This window comes from Pezoporus wallicus, unplaced genomic scaffold (genome assembly GCF_028554395.1).
Source record: "Pezoporus wallicus isolate ANWC-B61680 ecotype Strahan unplaced genomic scaffold, APGP_CSIRO_Pwel_v1 contig_161, whole genome shotgun sequence".
Lineage (NCBI taxonomy): Eukaryota > Metazoa > Chordata > Aves > Psittaciformes > Psittacidae > Pezoporus > Pezoporus wallicus.
Genome location: NW_026642654.1, coordinates 5,345,897 through 5,372,194, shown reverse-complemented (window position 1 = coordinate 5,372,194; position 26,298 = coordinate 5,345,897). Strand labels below are relative to the sequence as shown.

The 26,298-nt window shown below is 38.0% G+C and overlaps 1 protein-coding gene across 1 annotated transcript in view; it reads right to left on the bottom strand.

Annotated features, from left to right (window-relative positions):
* Window positions 1-26,298, bottom strand: part of NOL10 (nucleolar protein 10) — a 52,225-nt gene that overhangs the window by 18,229 nt on the left and 7,698 nt on the right. The window contains exons 7-13 of the mRNA XM_057431811.1: window positions 26,196-26,261; window positions 24,682-24,742; window positions 24,092-24,177; window positions 23,646-23,724; window positions 22,545-22,694; window positions 20,187-20,253; window positions 14,657-14,709 (exon numbers count right to left, since the gene is read on the bottom strand). Coding sequence (XP_057287794.1) covers window positions 14,657-14,709; window positions 20,187-20,253; window positions 22,545-22,694; window positions 23,646-23,724; window positions 24,092-24,177; window positions 24,682-24,742; window positions 26,196-26,261 — 562 coding nt within the window. The remainder of the gene's footprint in view (window positions 1-14,656; window positions 14,710-20,186; window positions 20,254-22,544; window positions 22,695-23,645; window positions 23,725-24,091; window positions 24,178-24,681; window positions 24,743-26,195; window positions 26,262-26,298) is intronic.

The following is a 26,298-nucleotide window of genomic DNA, read 5'->3' as shown; positions in this document are numbered from 1 at the left end:
ATGCCAAACTGTTCAAGAAAAGATAAAAATATTGACAGAAAAATATTTTTTTAATATTGTAAGTTCAAAAACCACAGGCCCTTGTATTCTATTTTACAAGATGTTTAACTTAACAGTCTTGTAGAACCACAATTCTTACATGGTACACCTCTGCCTAATTCCTGAGCACTTCTGTAGAAAATACCATGCTGTCATCAGTCTGTAATTCCCCTGAAATTAATCAACACTAGGAAAGAGTAGGTATTATTCCCAACCCACAACAGATGTTCCTTATCTTCGATCTGGAACAGCAGAGAGCACTTGTATGCTTTTAAATACACTCAACATGACAGCCAGCTCCACAGAGCCCTTAGAGCCACAGAAAAACTGGCCCAATCCCAATGAGTATTAAACATACTCAACAATTCGAAAGATGCCCAAGGTGTGCAGAGACTTCCAGAGTCAGGCATCATGAGATTTAAATTAAGCAACTTCGAATACACCTACAGGTGAGTATTAGTATCTTTTTGAAGGTTTCGGCAGCCAGTCCTACATGAGTGAACTGAAGAGCTGACCTTTTCTTGTCAGGGAGTCAAAACAGGTTCCAAAATCTATTTTCCAGGATGTCAAATAGTAAGTCCCTGGAAGATTTCATACAAGGCAGTGATTAACTCTTCAGTTTAAATAAGTTTAACTTTTCAGCTGTAAATAAGGTGTCAAAACATATGAAGACTCAACTAGCAGAAACTCCTCCCAACCTTCACTGATGCATTTTAGCAATAAAAAATAAACAAAATGCTCACAGCATAAATCAGATTTGAAAACAATTAACTAGAATTTGTTAAGTTTACACTGCCTGAATTGCCTCTAGAAGACTAACTTAATGTCCATGGACATCATTCAACAGAACACTTCCAGAGGCTTTGGAAAGCAGAAGCATTAACTGCCATGGTTGTACAAGAGAGTAATGAGCAGTTTCACAGAAACTTCAGATTCACAAAAATTAGTACTGTGATGCCACATCATGCCATAGCACAGTAACACAGCTAATAACAAGTAAGTATGAAAACACAGACTGCATCATTGCTCTTTCAAAATGCATTTTAGAAGTGAAACCTTCTTTCAAAAAAAAATTCAAATTGTTTGTTGTGGTACCTTCTATGGATTTAGACTCTAAGACCATTACCAGGTAGCAGAAATGTACTAGCTAAATCATTCCCTGCTATACTATTTGGGTAACGTTGATTACAACAAAAATAGCACATTTCAAGGCCTTCAACAGAGTTCTGGATACAGTATATTGTGTAAAATTACTAAGATAAGAACTTTAACAATTGTAAGGCAAGACAGAAACTAGCTAATGAGAAAGACTTTATGTCAAAAGCTGTGTTGCTGCACAGAAAGCAAGTTACAAGTGAAGCTCCAAGGACTATCCTATTAAATATTTACAGTAAGGACTGCCATAAATAGTAGCAAAACACCTATAAAATCTGCTGATGACAAACTGTCACACAAGAAGGGTCAAAATCTCTCAGGGGAAAAAAAGCTACCTTGAAAACAAAGATTCTGGAAATTGGATGAAATGTATAGCCAGTATCTATTAGCTGTAAAAAAGAGGAGAAAAAGATACTAACTGTACACAGTATATATAATATAGTTATGAAACAGTCATAGAAGGCCATTATATTAATATAGAATAGGAATAATGACTCAATGGAGACATCTTGTACAACTCCATGCAATAACATGAATGCAGACTGTAGCGTGTACATTTTGTTTGTGGGTTTTTGCTTATCTGCTTTTTAATCAAACGGTACAACAATAAAGCATTTTTAAGTTTTAACAGGACACATTTGCTGAAGAAAGCAAACCCACATCTACACATGCAGGTTCTCAGCTTCAATCAGCACAGGAGAAAGGAGATTACAGAAGGTCTAATGAGGGAGAAGACAAAAAACCAGGTGATCCCTGGGGTGTGGGCAGTGATTGAAATGTGCAATTGCGTTTTAAAGGTAATTAGCTCCCTAATTGCATAGCCAAGTTTAATTAATGCAATTACATGAGTAATTAATTACTATTCATTTTTAAGAGTACTGTTTTCAATGTTTTGTTCTCTAATACTGAGCTCTGTCTAACTCTTAAAATGTAGTAACTTTGAGAAGTTTCCATCTATATGCATTGAAAAAGCAAGAGAAGAAAGAGCACCTTGTTAACAGTCAAGAATTATTTCAACTGCAATTGGTAACTCTCAAAAAAAACAGATGGATTATTTCTAACTTACAGACATGAAAAGCTGCAGGTCTCCATTCCCGTTTCTATGCTTTTGGGCTTCAGTCATACCCAGCCCAAGAGCTTCAGAGAGCCCAGGAGATCAGCCTGTGTCGGAAAGGAGCCTTGGGATCACATTACCTTGTTATGTTTTTATCCACCATGTTTCCACATACAGCGTTTCCCTCAGCAACCAACACACTCCCAACAATCTGTGATTTTGAATTTTATTCTGCCATTCTTTTTTAATCTACATTTTTCCCATGAACACTCTATCTACAATCAACTCCAATTGCACCCTGTTAATCTCATGAGTAATTCCATTTAACGTACTGAAAGCAATTCTTTAATTCCCTAAATTAAATGGGTTTTGGGAATAAACTCCAAGTACATCCCTCATTTTCATTTTTTATAATTTCAGGCTTTCGTTCACTCTACATGATATGGTGTACATTTCATGCTTTTATGGCCAGGAGAGACTGAATAGCACATTTTTCCTTTTCAGCATACTACTGACAACAGCATTGCATCTGGTTTTAAGTCCACATACTCATAAATTTTACTGAACTATACAATGAATTGGCTCTCTCATCCTAACTCCAGCACATCTAGACATTTTTGGCAGATTCATTAATCAGAGAGGTTGGTTTTCCTACCTTTCACTATGCTATGATAGGTGCCAAATCAACAATGCAGAGGTTTTACTCTTCAGGAAGCATGTTGAAGGAAATGTTGCTTTTAAGATCTTCCCAGTGTTAAACAAAAACTGCTGCAAGAACTTGCACACATCTTCTAGGAATGAGATACTAAATCTTTCAGCCCTGGTAGTTATCAGATAGTACTTCTTTTTCAAACCCTAAACAATTTGGCTTTATAGTGTGCTTTGGGATTTTTTTAATCTCATACTCTGGTCTGACAGGTATTATTGTCAGTTAACTAGTCACAGGTCTGTTCTCACTATTTCATCTTGATAAAACCATCATCTTTCAAAGAAGGAAATGGTGCTGTTGCTACTGCTCATCATGTTGGGGAAAAATGCCCTCCAAGACAGGAACAGCAAATAACTGTCTAGCAATGAAAGTTACTCCTTAGAATTGTAAATAAGGTTATCAGAATAGTTCTCTTCCTCACAAAGACAGGAAAAAAATGGGACACTTTTCATGTCATCTGTAACTTACCAGTCGTAGCATTAAGAGTACAGAGTCTGATGCTTACGCTATTGTCCCTATAATGTTCTGACATGCTAACATACATAAAAGATAAACACTTGTCGCTATTGCTATTTATCTTTTAATTTATCAGACTCCCTACACATTTCAGATCCTCAGATAACTGGAGCTGAGACAATTTGAGCTCAGAAAAATAGACAGAAACTGGAAGTAGGAGCCACTATTTTCACATTAAGTCAACTCATCAAAATTAAGCTCAAGAGGTAAGAGAGTGGCTTCTCAAAGCATGTTTCAATCATAATCTGCTTCAAGCACTTTCCTGTAAATATAGGCTGGACATGAATTAGAAGTTCCTGAAAGCCTATTCTGACAGCAGATTCTATAACATATCTGCTGTAATAACAGAGGCATGTAGGTAAGTTACTTGAATACCATGCAATAAATTGAGACTCACTTCACGTGATGTATTTACCTGTGAACATCTGCCGATAGATATTTATCCATGAAAATAAAAGGTGCAGATCAGGTATGATCTGCTGATCTAATGCCTTGCTAACAATAAAAGGCAGCAACCACACTTTGGCCATCCACCCGTCCCACCCCATATCACATCTGACTACATGTTCTTACAAATTTGCTTGCATAGGTTCTGGTATTCATTAGGCCTTTAACAAAGCCAATTTACTGTTCAGTGACTCAATGTCACTGAACCAGCACAATCCCCTGACAAACACAACCTCCACGTTTTATATGAAGTTTGACAAAAAAACCCTAACCTTTCCCTATCACAATACTTTCTAAAGAATACATATCTCTCATGAAGTTCACCCCCCGCCCTTAACATCTGTGACTGCAATGGAAAGTGGGAGACTTCATAAATGCCTTAGCCTTTTTCTACTCTGTAGAAGCAGAGAACCTCTACACAGCTTCTACCTGTTCCAACACGCTCAGAAATCTGTTTCTTAAAATGCAACAGCATTTCTTGCAATACTAAGACCGTAAGCCACCAATGGACAAAAATTCCACTACTAATATAGATGCAACATGTACACGGATTTTAGTGTGTACATAGAATCACAGAATAGTTAGGGATGGAAAGGACCTTAAGATCATCTAGTTCCAACCCAACTGCCATGGGCAGGGACACCTCACGCTAAATCATGCCACCCATGGTTGGCTTTGTCCAACCTAGCCTTGAACACTGCCAGTGTTCACAACTTCCTTGGGCAACCCATTCCAGTGCCTCGCCACCCTCACAGTAAGAACTTCTTCCTTATATCCAATCTAAACTTCCCCTGTTTAAATTTTAACCTGTTACACCTTGTCCTGTCACTACAGTCCCTAATGAAGAGTCCTTCCCCAGCATCCCTATAGGCCCCCTTCAGATACTGGAAGGCTGCTAGGAGGTCTCCACGCAGCCTCTCTTCTCCAGGCTGAACAGCCCCAACTTCCTCAGCCTGTCTTCCTACGGGAGGTGCTCCAGTCCCCTGATCATCCTCGTTGCCCTCCTCTGGACTTGTTCCAACAGTTCCATGTCCTTTTTATGTTGAGGACACCAGAACTGCACACAATACTCCAAGTGAGGTCTCACGAGAGCAGAGTAGAGGGGCAGGATCACCTTCTTCGATCTGCTGGTCACACTCCTTTTAATGCGGCAGGATACAGTTGGCCTTCTGGGATGCGAGCACATGCTGAAGCCGGCTCAAGTTCAGTTTCTCATCGACCAACATCCCCAAGTCCTTCTCCGCAGGGCTGCTCTGAATCTCTTCTCTGCCCAACCTGTAGCTGTGCCTGGGATTGCTCCAACCCAGGTGTAGGACCTTGCACTTGGCATGGTTAAACTTCATGAGGTTGGCATCAGCCCACTTCACAAGGTCCCTCTGGATGGCATTCCTTCTCACCAGCCTGTCAACCGAACCACACAGCTTGGTGTCATCGGCAAACTTGCTGAGGGCGCACTCAATCCCACTGTCCATGTCACCAACAAAAGATATTGAACAAGACCAGTCCCAACACCAATCCCTGAGGGACACCACTCGTTACTGGTCTCCAGCCGGACATTGAACCATCGACCACAACTCTTAGCATGCGGCCATCCAGCCAGTTCTTTATCCACCGAGTGGTCCACCTATCAAACTGATGTCTCCCCAATTTAGAAACAAGGATGTCATGAGGGACAGTATTGAATGCTTTGCACAAGTCCAGGTAGATGACATCAACTGCTCTACCCCTGTCCATCAGTTCTGTAGCCCCATCATAGAAGGCCTCCAAATTGGTCAGGCAGGATTTCCCCTTAGTGAAGCCATTCTGGCTGTCACCAAACACCTTGCTGTTTTTCATGTGCCTTAGCATGCCTTCCAGGAGAATCTGCTCCATGATTTTGCCAGGCACAGAGGTGAGACTGACTGGTCTGTAATTCCCCAGGTCATCCACTTTCCCCTTCTTGAAAATGGGGGTTATATTTCCCTTTTCCCAGTCATCAGGAACTTCACCTGACTGCCATGATTTTTCAAGTATGATGGCCAGTGGCTTAGCAACTTCATTTGCCAGCTCCTTCAGGACCTGTGGATAGATTTCATCAGGTCCCACGGACTTGTGCACGTTCGGGTTCTTAAGATGGTCTCGAACCAGACCCTCTCCTACAATGGGTCTGGGGTCTTCATTCTTACAGTCCCTGTGCCTGCTTTCCAAGACTTGGGTGGTGTGGTCAGAGCCTTCGTAAATGACGGCTGAGGCAAAGAAGTCATTCAGAACCTCAGCCTTCTCCAAATCCAGGGTAGCCTAGATTATAGTAACAGCCTCAAACTGCAATCTAAATTAACAAGTATGAACCACCAAGAATAAGAAAGAAATGCAAAATTCTGGCATGTTCCCTCCTCCATTTCTCTGATGGGACAGGAGAATTCCAACTGTCGCATTGTGCGATGCCTTGCCTCTTGTGCTTTTAAGTGTCTGGGATCAACAGGGAACAACTCTCCCAGTACAAGCCAGATGCCAAGGAACATTACAGCATAAATATCTTTACAGTCATTAAAAAAAAACAACTTACTGTTGTGGAGTTCATAGCATGTCCTGCATTTTAGGGAAATATGGGGGATGCGACAGATAAAAAGGCAACAGCAAATCCAGCTGTACTGGAAATCTAGGAAAGTGTGAGCTTTGTCACAAATTTCTACCATACCATTTCTACCATAGCAGCTTTATTTCTCTTTGCGAAGCTGAGAGGAAGATTGCTTTGTGAGTTTATACAACTACTGCCAGACAACACAAAGAGAAGGAAAGGCAACTACTTGTTGGGAACCTGCAACTCCTTCAGTCAGATAATGAAGATAACCTCAGTATAAACTCAGAGCATAGTGCTAGAGAGAAGAAACTTTACAGAATTTATGAAATAACATCTTTCAAACATGTATTTGAAACCTTCCATATATTTGATGGTTTTATTTACCTCTCAGATTTGTGTGATACAGATCTTAAATCCTCACAGGTTTGTTACTTGTTTTGTATGAAACAGTCATAACTCACAGCAGATTTGGTTTGCTACTGAATGCAGTTCAGAAGATGACAATACAGTTAGGCCCCAGGTCACTTCCCTCTGCTTTCAAATATAATGAAATACTTACCTGAAATTATCAGAGAAAATTCTCATGTACTTTGTATCTTTTCTAATACAAAAGCTAAAAGAGACACCAATTGTTATTACATGCTAATATACCACAGCATAGCAAAAAACTTCTTTTCAGTAATTACATCCTTCATTATCTGTGACTGCTTCTCTCTTCACTGACAGATGCTGAGCAACTGCATTTAAATTTTCAGAAACAAAGTGAAGAATAAATGGCCCAAAGGAAGGAACAAATGCAACTTAGGTAATTAAAAAAAAAAAAAAAAATCTTTCAGATACTCAATGATTACATTTTCTTCAAGTTAAAAAGGTGAAAATAATCCTCCCTCAAAATACAAACTCATGAGCAGAGGGTCCCATACTACCAATTACTTAAGAAAGTCACAGCACTAAAAGACATCTATCAAGTAGCATAGCAGAACAATGACCTGTTAAGAATTCAATAAAACTTCAGCTTTTAAGAGTTTTCTCCTTTGCCCTATGAAGAACATGATGTAAACTCTAAGGAAGTATTGACATATCAGTCAGCATGTTGCTGTATCTATTAAAAAAAATATTAATTAAGTGCTGCCTATCATACTATCATCTACAGTAGTAAGCAGGGATCACACACCTTCAATAATCTAAACATTATACTGAACTACTACATCACCAGCAACAAAAAACATCTAAAACAAGTTTTACAGGAAGATCAGAAATTGTTTCCTGATTATCAAATGTTGGTATTTTCTTTCTATATATGTGTGATAAATGGTGCAGTGTCCTGCAGCCAGTGCATGGGAAATGGAGGATATCCTTTGTTGGGAGTAAGCCCAGCATGTTATTTTTCAGTTTGAAAGTGTTTAGGTCAAAAGTAGGAAGCTCACATTTCTGCTTGTGAAGATAAACAACTTTTTTCCTATGCTTGTAAATACTGTGAGATAGGTAATGTACCCTTCACCAGACATTCTTTTTATATTGTTTGCACAATATTCTGAGTAAACGATTAGACTGTTCTGGATGGAAAACACAGCTCTAGAAGATTGCTATAACAAAAATCAGAATTAGTTTAAAGGCCAAAGATGCACTCAAATTTCCTTCTATTAACGGAAAGCTTTTTTCTCTTAATACTTGGCAGCCTCGAAGCACAACTGTAATATGCTACTTCATAACAATCCTGCTTTCCACTCATTTCACAGTTCTTAAAATGCACGAATGACTGTTAAGACCAACACTCCCTATTCTACCTCACAGCTACTGTATTTTTATTTTACAAAATTTTTTCCCAGGGAATGAAACATTTTTCTACACCACATGTTTTTTCAGGAAAGGGAAAAAAATTTAAAAAAAAATTAATATCAAAGAATCTCTTAGCACAATTCAATTAATTCAGTTCCATGGCTGCATTGAAGGAGATGAACTCTAAATATTAAATACAGCCTCACCATAGGATCTCCAAGACAAGAACTCAACCCAGAATGACCTAATTCTGCCAATCAGAAAACATGAAAATATCCTAAAATAAATCAAAATTTTCACACTCTAGCCTACAATGATCTATTAATGCCAAAATCCCAGGCACAAATCTTAAAAAAATTGCATCATTTGCTTCACACCTTTTACCATGCAGAAGCCAAAAATCAGTTCAGAAGATCTTGCTCTAACTCTAACAGCACCCATAAACTATTTGAAAGACACCTGACTGTACGGAAAATCAGTCTTAAGGGCATGAAGTACAACTGTGAGTAGGTGTTTTTCTCTAATTGCATCCCCTCCATATAAAGACCCAAGAGAGAAGACAATTAGTAGATCCCAAAATAATTGGACTATGAGAAGGTAAGTCTTAGAGCAATTAAATTATTCTGAAAGGCTATCTATGACCATAGAGGTATGTGTCGAGTGTGCCACATGTGAGAAATATCCCACATCTTTTAAAGTGAAAAAATGATAGTCTGTAAGGACAGATGTCCGATGATCATAAACCCTTGTGAAAACACTGTCACCAGACTGACAGAAATTACCAGCTGATTGCAGATAAATGTTTTATCTGTCTGTGAGTGAACTGAATGCAACTCTTCGGTCAATTCAGTCACAAGTAGGTTAGAGGCAGCTAACCCAGAGGCCTACAATTGAACCAAAGCATGTTCATCCTTAATTTGCAGTCCAGGACTGTTCAAAACTAGTATCAAGAAAAAAAACGACAACAAACAAACAAGGGGATGAACTAAGGTCTTAAAAACTGCCTTCATTGCCATTTCCTTCAGTGCAAGTTCCCTCTCCGGACTTGTTTTAGCAAATATCCAGTGCATTAAATGAAGACATAAAAGCTAGTAGAATCTTGTGTCTCAATCTGTGATCATGCTATTTCAGCATTAGCTACAAAGGAAAAACTAGCTTCTAAATTTTTCTATTTTTTTTTCTAAATCTAAGGTTTTTTTTTTTAAATAATGAGCATTTTTGAAGCATATTAATAGCAAGAAGATGGTGATAAAGAATAATTAAATTAGGAGAGTAGAGGACCTAAAAAATGGAGAAATGAAATAATTTAAGATGTCATGTATGAAAGGAAAATAATACCAGGGTTTAGTTGAAAAGTCACCCAATTTGAAGAGGGCAAAATTCATAAATATTTCTTGCAATAAAGAGATCCACGCATCCAAAGCGGGTATTGTATTAGAAACCAGACCCATTTCAAAGATATTCTTGGAGAAACTGAATCATTGAGTAGGCAAGAAATACTTGTCCTTGAAAAATTTCCAGTTTAGAACTCCAACAATCCTGCACTAGGAGTGTGCTAGGATATCAAATGATTTTCCAAAACCACCTGAAAAAAAGCCAGAGACGCTCCAGGATTTATTTTTTCTTAAAGAGCTTAATATCTTCTCTAAACCAAAAGTACATTGCTTCTAGCCTTAACAAGGAAATTTTTGCCAAGGCTGCAGGAAAGTAAAAAAAAAAAAAACCCAGGACACAGAATATTACACTCAATTAATTACACACTTAATTGCTCTCTTCTTTTAACAGCCTAATGAACAGAACAAGTTTCAGTTTCAGTATGTATATGTAGCCCAAAGTTTCAAGCCCAATAAAGGAGACAGGACTGATTTGAAATGTCTGTGCTAAGATCAGACATGTTCGTGTAAGCAGAAGTAAACACTCAGAATAAATAACCCTTGCTTTCCACCCTGAGCTAACATGCAGGTTGTTTTCTGTACAACCTGAAAAGAGAACATTATGTGTCAGGGAAGCTGACAGCCTCAATTAAACTTAAGAGAACCTGGCTCATCTTAGATCCCAGGCCAGTGGACCATCATGTGTCTGTCAGTGAATCTTCTTCCTTTCTTCACTTCTTTGGCCAGGACCTGGTTGCACTATTGACTCAACTTATGTTTCTGAGTCAGTAGTCTGAAAAGTATCCCAAGGCACACACAACTTTCATTTCAACCTTCCTGAGGCACACATCAAAGCAATATACCAGGGAGCCAGCTGGCAAGAAATTGGTTCCAAATTTTTGCATAAACTGCAAGTTAACTATTAAGCTATTGGCAAACAGCCAGAGGCACTTGCCCTCATTAAAGCCCAACAAAATAAAACAAAAACAAAGTCTCTAAGCTAAGCCACTGAAGATGTTACCTATGTAAAACAAATATCTCATTTTTATGGTCAGATTCAATTTGGCTATACTCGCTCTCTGAACTGTGTACCTGCATAAGGCATCTTGCCATTTAAAAGCAAACCTGCCTGTCCTTTCTAGCAAACCAAAAATCACCACCTTTTCCCTCTACTAATAGCTTTGCAAAAGAAATAACCGATTGGGGGTTTTTGTACTTTTTTTTTTTAAGAAACACATAGTTCTCTCAGACATTCCTAGTCTCCACTGTCATACCTATTTTACTGAAAATTCTGCAGGAAAAGCTGATGCATGCCATTTCATTTGCAGACAGTATTATGATACCTGCTGTCAATTCTTTTATAATCCTGACGTTCAAGACAGAGTCATTTTTTGGTTTTACAATGGAAATTAGCTTTGGCATTAACAATGGAGAGAATGGGCACATGTACACAGATAATTCAGTCAGACATGAGCTCAGTCAGACCATACTCCAAGCTGGCCGGACACGAGCCAGCTCTCGTTCACAAGCCATGTAGCTGTGTTAGCACAGCACTGTGCCCACACTAATAAAACCTGCTGAGAAGCAGGGTATATTAGACTGGGCACAGTCCTACACTGTCTGGCCAACTTCAGTCAAGGACAGAGGATGATGGGTATGCCTGCACCCATCGTGTACATATGCATGCCTGCTCTGCAGGACTCCGACTTCTGTGCGTATCTTCTTGTGAAGATTTTACTTCTTATGCTGTAAATTAGAGGGCTAGCGCACATCACTATGCATTTAGGTTTTAAGTATCTTCCTTGACCATAATCATGATAATTCCCTGTAGCTGTTCCAGTGAAGACTTACAAAAAGAGAGTAATTACTAGCACTATAGGGCAATGAAGGGCTAGGGCAATCGAATGGATTCTATTTACACAAAAGTACTTCCAAGAGCTCTGAAACGTAACTGTCCTTCCTGGTAGTACCATTTCCCCAAGGCATTTATTCTGTTGTGGAATTCAAGAACTATAACTAAGTTCTTGTCAACATCTCAAAAATGGAGAATACATTATAAGTAGTATTCACATCTATCTCAAAGTAAACAAACAAATAGAAAATTAAGCTATTCATTGAAAAACAATGAGTCCTAGTTGTTACAAAATGACAGAAAATGAAATTATAAAAAGAGATCAGATAATAAAACAAGCCACTAGTTCTTTAATGTTTTGCTCCAAAGACACATGCAACTAAACTCATCTTTGCCCATGCAAGGAAATTTACTCAGTGTTCCAAGGATGGAAAAAACCTTTGTCTTAGTAATCTACTGACACAGAAACCAAAGGACAGGTGTGCATCTCTGAGCTCAAATAACTAGCCCAAAAGATCAAGGTACAGAACTGTAACATGAACACATTAATAACATCAAGTCTTCCTTAATAACAAATGCCCTGGAGCAGCTTAAGGCTGACACGACTCCGCCATTTTATACTGCCTTCATTTAAAACGGAGATTAAAAAACCCAAGACAGATTTAGTGAGCTACAGATTTGATTTTTAGGAAATGCAGTAAGAAACCCTTAATTGAAGGGTTTCTTGAACACAACTGAACACAACACTATCCCAGCCCATTCTGTTTTGGCCATGAAAACGAAGACAGGGTAAAAAAAGCCAGTTATGAGACTGAGACTTCTGTCCTATTTTAGAGTAACTTCAATACCTTTAACTTTTCTGTTGTCTATAATAAGCATCCCATGTTTTGAAATTAACTACAGATTGTTGAATACTTATTGTATTTAAGGTATCTTCAGCATCCTTCAATCTCAAAGCCATTGACATGAACTGGAAAAGTTTAGCTTATGCAAAAAGCAAATTTCATCTGGGTAGTAGCCTTAGAATCAGGTTGTAAGTTTTCTTATACACAATACTAACTTAAAAATAGAACTCTTAATTGGTTTTATGCTTTAACATTCATAATTTGAGTCCATTTGTACACTCGTGTTACTGTGAATGCAAAACCCATAAAAAGGGAGACCGAGATACCAATAATCAGAGAACAGAGAAAAAGGAAGAAGGTTTAAGGAAAGATTTGTGTTATTTCTCATTGGAATAGCCTGCATGCTGCAAAAATACTAGACAGTATTAGTCAGTATTTATTTTTGAAACAATATCTGTTAAGTATGATTTAAGATTTAACATACATTGTTTATTTTTCTTGAGTAAAATTACTTATCTGACTTCAGGAACGTGAATTCAGTATTCACAGAGGATTTTATGAGAGCAAGATTTTTGAAAGAGTGAAAAAAAAGCATTCTTCATTTTGATTTACAGTATGTGGAAGAATACTCAGAATAATACTGGCTAGAACAAGTTCTAACATTCATTGCTGGTGACAGTCAAGACAACTAAATAATTTTTTGGCTAAGCAGCAACACTGCATATGCGCCTGCAATGTACTATAGGTGTAAAGTCCATACATCATACACACCTGCATAAAAAAATCTCAATGCACAATTTTCAGAGAGAAGCTGAACCTTACCCTTAGTGACAGAAGGAATGTTTTTTCCATCTGAATTACTTGAGTAACTAGTCCATTCAAGTGTAAAAAAATAAACAGACTTTGAAAATAAGGGAGTTTATCTTCCTCAATCCATTAGTTAAAAAGACAGATAAAAGGATGGTTGTAGAGATACTCTTCAAAACCTTACAAAGGACAAAGTGAACAGAAACAAAGTGTTCAGCTTCTAACTACAACTAAAACTTTGTCTTAATACAAAAAACCTTTGTTGTCCCCCCACCCCTTGTTATCCAAAGCATCAAATAACTCCAGTTAATAAAATTTAAGTTGGTTAGAGCTGAATTAGAGACATAAACAATTTACATCCAAAGAACAACCTGACATAAATGACACACAAAGAACTCATGTACAAATTTTTACCTTTAAGTGCAAAAATCTAGTAATACAAGAAGGTATAACCAGACCATAGAATTGTTTAAAGGGATATACTGTTGTGTTTAGACACGTACATACAACAGGTATATAGTGTCTACTCCACAAAGAAAGATATAAACTGATGAATCTCCATATTAAAATGTAATCAAGATCATACAAGGCACACAGGGATAACTCAGAAGTAAACTAAAGAAATGAATTAAAATTAATTTCAAATTTACAATTTGAAGGAAGACTTCTCAGCTGATTTAAAAACTAATTAAAATATATATTTTAAAATCAACAAATTTTATCATTTATCTAGAATGTGAACAAAATGACTCAAGTGTACATATTTTTAAAGTCTGGTCAGATACTCTGTGTACATATTCACATATATATCCTATTATTTATCTCCTACCAGGCCAAAAATAAAACCCCCAGTGAATGCACTGCAGAACTGGAAGCAAAGCAAGTGTGAAACGCACACGTAATTTTCTGTAACATTCCCTAACCCCAGGCAACTTGCTCTTAAGTCTCCTGAAACCAACCCGCAGAAATACAACATAGCTAACCTACAGTTAAGCCTTTCAAGTGAAGAGTTTCTCAAGGGAAAAGCTGCAATTCAAGTAGGGCATTGAGCAGAAGCTACAGACAAGAGCTGTACTTGAAGCCACACAGTAACATTTCTTTGTCAGAACAGAGTATCTACTGCCATGACTATGTCACTATACATTGCATATTAAAAGGCAGTAACGAAATACTTCACACCAAAGCAAAATTGTCTTGCAAGTAAGCTACATGGTCCCAGCTCAGGAATTTTTTCTGATCAGCTATCAAAAACCTGCTTTTCCTGGCAAAGCTCCGTTTGAATCTCCTTCTGTTACTAGCCAGTTTTGGAACTGGTAGCATAGGGCAACTTACAGGTTGGGTTTTTAGTAATTACATATGCTACATTAATAAAATATGGTAGGCTTAAATTTACTTTATCAGGAAAAGTCAGAGAATGTAGATAGGAATTTGCATAAGTAATTTTCCAACATGAATACTTCAATGGCACCAAACTACTAAGTTTTAAAAAAGCAGTATCAACAACAATTTGTCTTACTTACTGGTATATAATAGATATTCATTTTAGGGGCTTCATTGGCAGTCATTAGCATTCCTAAAAAGAGATTTCCACATTTAAAAAAACTGGTCACAAAAGAATAAAACTACTTTTTAAATAAATATATATATATATAAAACTTGAGGCTTTTAATTCACAGTTTTCTGTAGATTTGTACATCAGACTTAAAATATTTTTCCAGGAAAAGAAATGGGGAAAATGGAAAAATTGATGGCACCAAAACCAAAATAGTAAAAATATCAGAATGGCAACGTAAGTATTTGTAAGGAAAAAACTCTTCCTAGGTTAGGGAAGTAGGGTGAAATCATGTTACCTGTAGCTCATAGAGGGAACATTCTTGCCCTGCAATGGAACAGCTAATTCGGTTCTATCATCAGTCTACGTTGTATTAAATGCTAAGGTAAAAAATATCTGAAAGCAACACAATTAACAAGCTTCCTTTCCTACATTTATTCCCTTTTGTGCTTTATCTTAACTGCTCAGCACCACTTCAAGCAACGCTAAGTCCTGACAACTGTGGGCTGTGAATTTTCACACCAAATTTAAACAGTTCATCCCATAATACTGTTTAGAACAAATCCAGTTAGTACTGCACTCAAAACCCTACCTTAGGCATAAACTTGTATTATGAATACAAGGGGGTTTGGGTTTGTTTTGTTGTTAAACACACACCTACAGTCTAAACAAATTCATAAATCTCAACATGGTTTATAATACCTCTGTTGCTATTTTATCTTGGGAAACCAACACAAGAGTAGCTTCTCAGCACGAAATGAGAGAAAGGATATTGTGGCTTCAAATGCAGTGATATTAGCCAACAGGGGCAAAAGTGAAATCTGAAATATCTATAAATATATCTAAGAAACACCGCAAACAAGGGCTGTAAATACTCTAAATACAAAATACTACTGAAGAAATGTTGAAACCCATGGAAAATCTCCAACTACCACAAGACTTCTTATGAGCTCAAAATGAGAAATACCCTCAATTTCCTTTCACATAAGGGAATAATAAGGACATCTGGCTTATACTTTTACATTTATCTCAACTTTTTATTTCGAACATAGCTGATCACCAGGTAATGCAACAAATGGAATACGAAGAAGAAAAGAACAGTCAAGTTAGATAACATTCTGATCTAAAAGTACTCTAACATATGCCACTGAGACTATGAATAACTGGGTCAATTACTACACACCCAGAGGGTAGAAATATAATTTACACCCAAGTAGAGGAACGCAATTAACATGGGTGGAGTAATCCTTCCTACCTAATCCTTTTATTAAAAATACACAATGCAGCTGGACTCAAAATGTCAGAAAAAAGGGGGCTTGCTTTCCTGGCAAAGCAGGGCATTTGTGAAAGCTTAGTCAGCACACTGAGGCTAAAAACCATACATGGAAAGGTCTGCAGGCAATTTAAGGGAAAAGCAAGAATTTATAGTATATACATATATATACAGACACACACACGACGTACTGTATATAGGTTACAGGCTCCCATAACATATCAGCATGCTCACTACTGTTTCAGGAGACAAAACATTTCTCCACTGACTTAATATGAATCACTAGAAATAAAAGGACAGAAATTAATTCTGCAGGTGCTTCAAAGATGACAGTAAAGGGAAAACCTCCTCTTTGAGTCTTCCACTAATAATTAAAGGAGGCAAAACCAGTCTTTATAACAGTATATGGGTGTATACTACAGGCAAAATGAAAGAATAAAAAAAATAAGGAACAACTCTGGGAACAGAGAAGTCTACTCCACACATTCTCATTGTTTCAGCTCATTAGTTTTAAGCAATTTTTATGGGAAGAGAGACCACACCCTAACAAACTACACAGCAGCCTAGTTTGATCACTTTAAAAGGGAAATAAATGAGAACTCTTTTTTTTAGAGGAGATGTTTTAGTAAGACCATCTTTGGAAAGTTCTCTGTAATACAGTATCTTCAATTTAAAGGAACCAAAACAAGAATATGAAGCGACAGTAAAGGGGAGAAGCAGTTTTAGAAAACGCAGTTTTAACTTAAGAACTTGTTTTCCAGTAATTAAAACAAATGAGGCACAGATTTCTATACCCTGAAGATGTTGCTGAATTTCATTTATAGTCTAAAACTTTACTGAAGCTGAGGCAACATTACTCCTAAGTGTAAACCTTTTTTCCTGTAGCCCCATTCTGTGCATGTGTGATCAGAGAAAAGAGATCCACAACCAGTTTAAGACATCCACACTTAAGTCTGTCATCATGCAGTTTGGTCAAAGACACACAAGGGGTTGCTTCCCATGAAAGACAGCAATACTCAAGCTGGTTGGTAAAATAACTAAATTAAAAAAAAAACCAAAACAAACAACTACAACAAAACTCACACAAAGCTACTGAAAAAGAACAATTTGATGCAGCCCAGCATACTGGGTTTCTGGGCTGTAAGTACATACTGCTGGGTCATGCCCAGCTTGTCATCCACCAGCACTCCCAAGTCCCTCTCCTCAAGGGTACTATCAATCCCTTCATTCCCCACCCTGTATTGATACCAGGCATTGCTCTGACCCAGGCGCAAGACCCTGCACTTGGCCTTGTTGAACCTCATGAGGTTTGCATGGGCTCACCTCTTGAGCCTGTCCACTGGGTGGTTTCCTATCCCTCAGGTGTGTCAACCACACCATCAGCTTGCTGTTACTTGCAAACTTGCCAAGGGTACACTCAATCCCACTGTCTATGTCACTGATAAAGATATTAAACAGTACTGGTCCCCGTATGGATGACTCAGGGGACACTACCTGTCATTCATTTCCATCTGGACATCGAGCTGTTGCCATAACCCTCTGGATGCAATCATCCAACCAAGTCCTCATCCAGCAAACAGTCCATCCCTCAAATTCAGTCCAACCCCCCAATTTAGAGAAACAGATAACATCTGTAGTTTTTCCCTTGTCCACTGACATAGTCACTATTTCAGAGCATTGTACATTACAATGTAACTTCACCTTTCCATTGGTTTTTTTGACTGTGGCAATGCAGTGTTAAAACCATTCTATAAGGGTGAGATTAGAGCATGGACTTTCTAAGCAGCAGTTTCACACCAAGTGTTAGAACACAAGCTAGGCAAACATCTTTTGGGTTTCCTGTGCCATGCTGGCTTCACAAACATTCAGCACTGCTCTGACAATGCTGGGGCACTAATAAGAGCACTGAGCCATAGCTATACTAGCACACAGATATTATTCATCCAGTTTTCCATAACTACAACCTCATATAACTGGAAGTATTTCCTTATTTTCAGATATTCAATTGTTATTATTCTTTAAATTCTGAATAAGCAAGTGGTGGACCTAAGCATCCTAAATTCTGGAGCAATAGTATTTATGACAAACATGCAATGCACCACCTATTACCTTAAATCTCTTCATTTCCATTGCAACATGCCCTAGTTTTTCCCTTCTGTCTCTGTATGATTATGAAATACAACCTAACAGTTCTTACCAAAAGATATCAACCTGCTGCCCTACAGACACGCTCAAAGAACAAAAGAGTAAAAAAAGCAGAACTGACTTAAGGAGGAGACCCAAGACTGGAACAATCTAGATCACCGACACATGAAAAACTATGTCCAATAAGCAACATTAGGGAGATATGCAATTCTTAGGGAGTGCATCAAATTCTTTGTGCTACAAGATTCTTCCCCCACAATCTCATGAAAATGACTTCTGCAACAGCACTTGAGGAATGCCTACGTATCAGGGAGGTTACAGAGCATCCATAGCTGAGTAACATCCATCCTCATACATATTCAAATTTGGCTGGTTATGACCAAAGCAACCTGATTAGACTTTGAAGTTATATACAACTTCAACTTTGGCCCTGCTTTAAGCAGGAAATATATGACGCCCAGAGGTCCCTTCCAAACTAAATTATACGAAGATTCAACACTGTCAAATACCTTACTTCTGTTTCACTCCCTGTCATGAGCTCTTTGTTATCAATGCTGCATGGATGTTAATTCACACCTGGGCTCTCTTTTGGATCAGATCAATAAACTCAAAGGTGATACCTGGATGAAAGGCTTCAATGACCTCTCTCTCTGTAGCAATTATGGATGGGAGAAGATCAGGTTTGTCTACACCCATGTTGCACAGTCCACAGTGTTACTACACATTTATTCTCAAATATACCCCGACCAACTCAGACACAGAAACAAGGCACACAAGATGCATGCTCAGCCCATGCCATAAAGTCCCAGTTTTGGCAGGCTCCAATTCTTTGCTTACATTATTTCTGGCATTTTGATCTGAGAAAAACAAATACATGGCACACAAAAACGGTAGCAATGTCTTTTTGAGGGCTCAGAAAAACCTAGCCCAATTCATAAGTAGTGGAACATCATCAGAGGGGGCTAAACCTGAGCACCATGGAAATGACTTTGCACTTTCAGCAGCAAGGTCCTGCTACGGTTTTGTGGCTGCATAAGGTCAAAAATGCCCACTACCTCAGCAGGGATCAAGATTTAAGTGCTCATCTTACAGAAATAGAGAAAAAAGAACACATTCTTAACTGAAGTTGGCAGAAAAGACAAGTTTTAACTTGTTAGAAATCTCAAATTCGCTTATCTGCAATCTTGAATTTGAGCTGCTAGCATGAATCAAAGTCCAAGTCACATTGTCTTCACTGCTACCTCTAAAATCAGGATAACAGCAGTTTGCAACACATGCATTCTCTGGATCAAGAGCTTTTTACCCTAATGCCATCCTTGTGGCACTAATTTTTATTTAAACTTTTCCAATACTCCTTCTAAAAAGGAAGCAGGTGTCACACAGTAGTTAAGAGCTAAGCAACTCAGATCAAGCAACGAAAATTAAGGTCAGGTGCAATCTGAGCTACAACCAAAGCACACCTGCACATACAAACACCATTTTGTAAAATATTTTTACTCATGTGGTGGGATCTGGAAAAGTTAAAAGTGACCCTCAGTTTTGACCTCTAAACATAATGTTGAGACAACATAAATTTGAAAACAATCATGAAAAGCATATAAATCTGTGCACTTAGGAATCTACACTTAAAACCAAAGTATTCAATCTAAGGGAGGGCACAGCAAGGGCTGTATCTAAAACAAGGGAAGACCAAACAGCTGTAAACACTTGTAAAAAATTGTAAACTTGCTGTAAAGAGGTTTTTCCTAGCTCTAGAAAGCAAGCTCTAACTCATTTGGGACTTAGCCAAGACAAAAAGCCAAAATTCCTATTCTTATGAAATGAAACACTTCAGATATTTGAAAGAGCAAAAGAGGTCAACCACTTAATTGACAGCACAGCAGCTTCTAACTGTGAAGAGGCTCCAATCTTCTACAGATGCAGAAGAAATGACACTAACTGACAAGTAACCATTTATTCCTAGCTCTAGGAGGAAAGTAGAACTAATTCGTATCACCTAAACAGAAAAAAAGACCACAGCTTGGATTAACACAGGCTTTCCCTTTTGAACTTAATAAAGACATTAATACAGCTAACGTACCTGAATTTGGATAAAGGCAGACATCATTGATATCGTATTCTGGCTCCATTGAAGTAAATATCTTCCCCTGAAATTGTAGGAAGAAATTGTATTATGAAGCACTCCAAACAACATGATTTAGTAAACCTTAACATTAAGAATGGCCATTATAGAAGCTAAGAAATAAAATGGAATAAAGATGGAACAGATTTTGCAGAACACTAGGATATTAAAGTATCTGAATATAACACAAGGAACTCAACATTAAATTTTATCTCTGATCCGATCTCTTACAAGGAAGCCTAGCCTACTAGTTGCTGAAGACACAGCAACATACAGCGGCACCTCTGTTTTCCCAGCTCACACTTTTGTGTTGAAAATATATGTGTCAGATTTACTTTATTTTGTGCAAAAGGGGGGTGAAGTCCATAAGCTCCTGGCACATTGTCAGTGTAACTCCCATCTTGTTCAACTCAATGTGGTATCTTTAAATCATTTTATTTTTTGAAATTATGGACTGGGAGTGGAATTTGAGTCTGGAGCTTGGTTCTTCCACCTTGCTCATGTTACATGAAATATAGCTCAGCACTTTATAAACTCAGTATTAAAGCAGTCTAAATATAAAAGTAGTAAAAGCACCCAGTGGCATTTAGCTTAGACCAGAATTGAAGTTATAAAGGTTATTTAAGAAAGAGGTACAAGCAGGAAACATCTCCCCCCCCCCCCCCCAAAAAAAAGAAAAAGAATTGGAACAGTCTGAAAAACCCAGACATAATACAGGTGCTCTTATAAGCCAACACACAAGACAGCCAGTAAAGGAAGAGTCTCTAAGAACTGGGCCACAGAATCTGAAGCATGAGAGTACATGCCTACACAGTTCTAAATGAGGGACAGGAACAGAGCAAATTTTGATCCTAATTCTCTTTTTTTCTTCCCTGCAGCAATCCCACCTACCTTTCTGGGCCCATCCTTTCCCTCCCAGTTACGTGCAGTTACCCCACCCACCTCTGGTCTCTCTTGGATGATTAATAAGAGTCCTCCTCCACCCCGGTCTTAGCAGACAAAAGCCTCATGCTCCCCACCCCAAGGCACGTCTCAGCATGGGGCTATTCTGGTATCAAAGCCATACGCTCTCCACCCCACAGTCTGCCTCTGCAGTTGGTTCCCAGCCAGAGATAGTCAGGAACCAACATCTGGGAGAGGTGGAGCCAGCTGGAACATACTCTAGGAAAGAGTCCAAAGCTATCTTTGCCTTCCAGCAGTAAGAAAACCTCCCTTTTCCCACTGCAGAGGCCACCTGACAAACCCTACAGTGTTTCATTCTCAATGAGGGAGATGTATATATACCTAGGAAAAGTGGAGAGAGGCCACTGCAGATGTTTTAAATAATAACCAAGAATTTATTTGCTCTTTTAAACAATAAAAAAAATAACTGCAGAGGAGCTTACAAAAAACTGCTTGTGATCACAGAAAAATAAAAGAGGCTGCTGAAAGTTCATGAAGAAGCACAATAGAGAAATGACTGCCTGAAATACTAAGAAAAAAGTGTCCCTAAACTATAACTGCTCTTGATATGTTTCACTGTAAAGCCAGAAAAGCATAGATGGAGCACATTTTTGAGAAGAAATACATGACTAAACATAGCCCCTCAAGCCGAACAAATCAAGTTACAGTAGTATCACAATGAATCTATGGGGTAACATATTTTGTGCAGGCTTCATTGGAAGAGTAAGATAAGGAAAATAACAGCATAATACAATGAAATAGTGTTATGAAAGCTAAAAATTTCAGTTTCACTTAAAGGTGAGAAAAGCAGGGATAGAGACATTGCTGCAATATAATACATCAATACAGCCTAATATGTGTTATTTGGATCCAGGCTTCAATATCCAAATAGGCTTCTGTGCAAATAAGCAGCACCTGATTTTAATGGGTCATAAACTAACTAATCTACCTTTGAAGTTGGCCCTTCTTTGCACAAGGGAACTTGAATAACCATGTTTCTCTCTGACGAAAATTGTAACTGGATGTGTTCAAGCAGACTGAGAAATACGCAAACCAGGGCAATTGCTAAGATACTACTTTTTCTGTTTAAATCCTTCTACTGAAAGAAGCATCTTAGGCAGACATGTACAAACAGCTAAAAAAAAAACCTGACTCTATCCCTGACAGGCTGTTGAATAATTTCCCAGATGTTGCTTTATTCATTCAGACTGGACAAAATACTATGGAAATTAGGACATGTTAAAAACACGACTTCCTACACTCAATTTCAGCTTTATTATTTAAGCTGCATGAAAAAAAAAAAGCCCAACAACAAAAAACCAACCAACAAGTAAAGATTGAGAAAACTGAATGCACCAACATAAAAACACTCACCGTATCTTTGTTCCACATTTTTATGATTCGAGAATCTGCAGAGATAATTAAATCCAACTGACGCTGAAACAGAACTGACTTAATAGGCAGGCCATAGTGGTGATCTTTGACTATTAACGGATTACTAGACCGGAGATCATATAATAAAACCTTGAAGAATGAGACAGATTAAACTTAGAATATTGTAAGATCAAGAGAAAGTCACATACACTAAAGATTTAACTAAACTTGAGGGTTTTTTACTTAAAAGCAAGGACAGGACTTACATAAGTAGTTTTAAATTTTGAAAACAGAATTTACTTATTAAGAGTGCCTTGTTTATTCTGGCAATATATCTTAACCTCAATGTGCTTCAGTCTAGAAAAATTAAGAGCTCACCATCTTTCGAAGGTATTTTAAGTATCTATTCTAAAAAATAATAGTTTTCAAGGCTCTATGTATTCCTTAATTATTAATATTTCACTTTCAGATTCTTGTGCTGCTCTTACAAGGTTTGAATTTTCTTACCCCCTTCCACATTCAGCGACTATCACTTTCACTCAGTGAAACACCATATATATCTGCTCTTGAACAAGCTACAGTTTTCTAAACCCATGAAAAGACTGACCAAAGTAGAAAAAATCCCCATACTTCACTTTAAAAATACCATGGCAACAATGAATAAATGAATCTAAATGATCCCTTACAGAAAAGACAGTAAAAATAGTAGTTGAAAGACTTCTACCTTTTTAGCCACCATCAAGGTAAGGGAAAGCAGATCTGCTGAATTGAGATGATACTGATTAAGAGTCTCAAAAAGTAGGAAATTCCCCACATACTTCATAAAAAAACTACAGAATTTGAAGTTGTGTAGTATGTAGGTTGTGATTATATTATATGGTCCCTACTTCTGAAGGGCAAGATCATCTGACAAAATTAATCTGTAGTTTAAGAATGGCTATTGCTACTCTATGTGATATATGCTTTTGCAAATACTTGTACTTATTTGTATTGTCATAGGTATTTCCATTACAATAAATGCACTCAACATGTGATAGACCTGGGCTGGCAATTGCAAAACCAGGATCTCTTTAGCACTGTTGTAGATAAAGTTAAGTCTACCTGTCCAGTAGATGTTCCAACAGCGATATTCAAAGCTCCATCAAATTTCAGTGCTGAAATGGATGGTAAACCTTCTATCCTGCAAAGCACAATGCTTAAAAGTTAGACATTCTTTTAATAAAAGCTGCAAATAATTTTTAAATGTTAAAAACAACTGAGACACTTAATGCAAATTAATTTACAGGTATCACTCAGAAACACTACTTCAAAAAGCTGCATTCTTTACATTTACAACTTGTGGTTGTATATAATAATAGCCACTACTAAGGTCAATGACTAAGAGACTCCTTTATGACTAAGAAAACCCTTTATTCACACTAGCAGTGAGAAGAGAGGACCATGGGCATGCCATTTTAACACAAAGTGGGATTTGTTTCTAAAAGCAAAACTTCTGGAAAAAAAACCAACCCAAAAGATGACACTTTGAAAAGGTGGCCTTTACTCACTCAGTATCTGCTGTCACACTGCTTAAAGCACAGTCCAACAGCCCAACTCGATTTCTAGTTCTAGGGTCCCAGCATTCCACTTTACCCTAAGGAGTTTAGAAAATACATTTTAAGCTTATGCAACTGATGTCTGGTATCCTGAAAATGTTTACAATATGTATTATTTAATCCATGATTAATCGAATTTCCTAGGTTAACATGAGTTGTTCTAATAGTAGCATACAAGCTCCACACATTTCACTTTTGATTTTCAAAAATGTGATCTGAATCAGTATAATTAACACTAAATCTCTGATGATTAACAGGGTACACATGCTAGCTAATTTCTACAGATGGCTACACTGTAAAGCAAGATAATATTTTCACTCCCATCGGCAAAATTCTTGAGCATCTCAGCAACCAAAGCAGCTTAGAAACTGTATCTGCCCTATGCTCTAAAAAGTCACCTTGTTTAACAGATCTATGCTTAACACAGCAATGAGATCACATTAATTAATTAGGTTCCTGTCATGACTTCTTATCCTCACGCAAACCAATATAAAAAAAGCAAACATTATTGCCCTTTCATTAAAAGGAATGCTAATATTTACCTCAGCTGTCCCCATAGCAAACAGGAAATGCACAGGATTTATGTCACAGACATTACTTTCTCTGAAACAGAAAAAGGAGCAAGTTTAATGACCTCATGCTAATTTAACACATGAACAACCAAAAAGGTTTCTGTAATCAGGTACACAATTGCTCAGCCTGGAAAAGTAAAAGCTGGAGGGAGAGAGAGAGAGGCAGGGACAGACAGATGGCCACCTAATAGCAGTTTCTTACACTAGGAGGAGCTTACCAAGAATTTGGAGCCATCAAAGACACTGCTGATTACTTGAAATAGATAAAGCTCCGACTGGATGTAAGGATAATGGTTTTTTGCTATATGGATAAATAAGCACTGGAACAGGTTGCCCACAGAGGCTGTGGAACTTCCATCCTTGGCGTTTTCATATCCCCTGGGAAATATTCACCTGAATTCAGCATGACCATGCCTTGAGCAGGAGACTGAGCTCTACAGTTCTCTCCAACGTGAATGACTCTGCATTTCTCTTCCCATACCCACCAACAAGCCTTGCCATATTGCTCTGCTCCAATACATTCTTAAACAACCCAGTTATGTCAAAAGGTCTTCCCAATTACTCACGTTTGGAAGCTTACACCTCCACCGCATTCTGATGAATGGCCTGTCTTCCTTTCCCTCACCCAAGCATCCTATTTCTCAACAGGGCACCCAAGAGCCCTGTATTTTTCCAGCAACTCTTCCAAAGTACAAATATTTCTCTTTACACCACTCATCACGGTGCTTTCCAGCTTCTTCCATTCAAAGGCCTCCACCTCCAATTCTATTACCCATCCAACTTCCTCACTTCACAACCTTTTCACAACTTCCAAGTCTCACCTCTCTCAATTCAGATTTTACACTACACACTTGGCTCTCTCACTGCAGGATTCCCCTTTTTGTCTCTGCTGCTCAGTTTCTCTAACGTGCCTTCCCAAATATTGCTTCTTCCATTAAGCTACCCCACCCACTGAACACCAGCTGCTGCCCACCAACGAGCCACTTTATCTCATCAAGTCTGTTGTTCTCATCTGCCTCTCCCAACATGAAAGAAGCCAAGCTTCTGCTCTAGTAGTGTTTTCAAAAGAATGAAACAAATGCCGGAGATATAAAAATTCTCTTTGGGCTACTCCAAGAGCAGAAGGACAAAGACATGTCTGGGAAAGTACATACCCTGTGGGTAGATCTCTATAAGATGGCTAAATTGAGCAATAATGGCACAGTTTTAATGAAACGCTCTTAAGATCAAGTTATATAATACCTATTACAAGTCTATATTAAGCAATTTTAAAATATCCACAAAAGAAAACTCAATTAAAACATAAAAACTAGAACAAATAATTACAGAACATAAAATAAGGCTCAGGCTCCGCATATGTTCCTTTTCAACTCTTCAATGCATTTGGGCAGTATTCAGATACAGCACTGATGGCAAGCATGCTAGTAGTTTGCTTCCACCTGGTGGAAATGACAGATAGGTGTCACGCAGCCCAGATAACTTACGAAGCATCAGTTTGCAGGGAGTTCAGAAACCTTCCTTGTTCCAGGTTTAGCCTGTATACTTCAGAACTACAAAGGAAAAATCTAGAATTACTCCTTTCTCTTA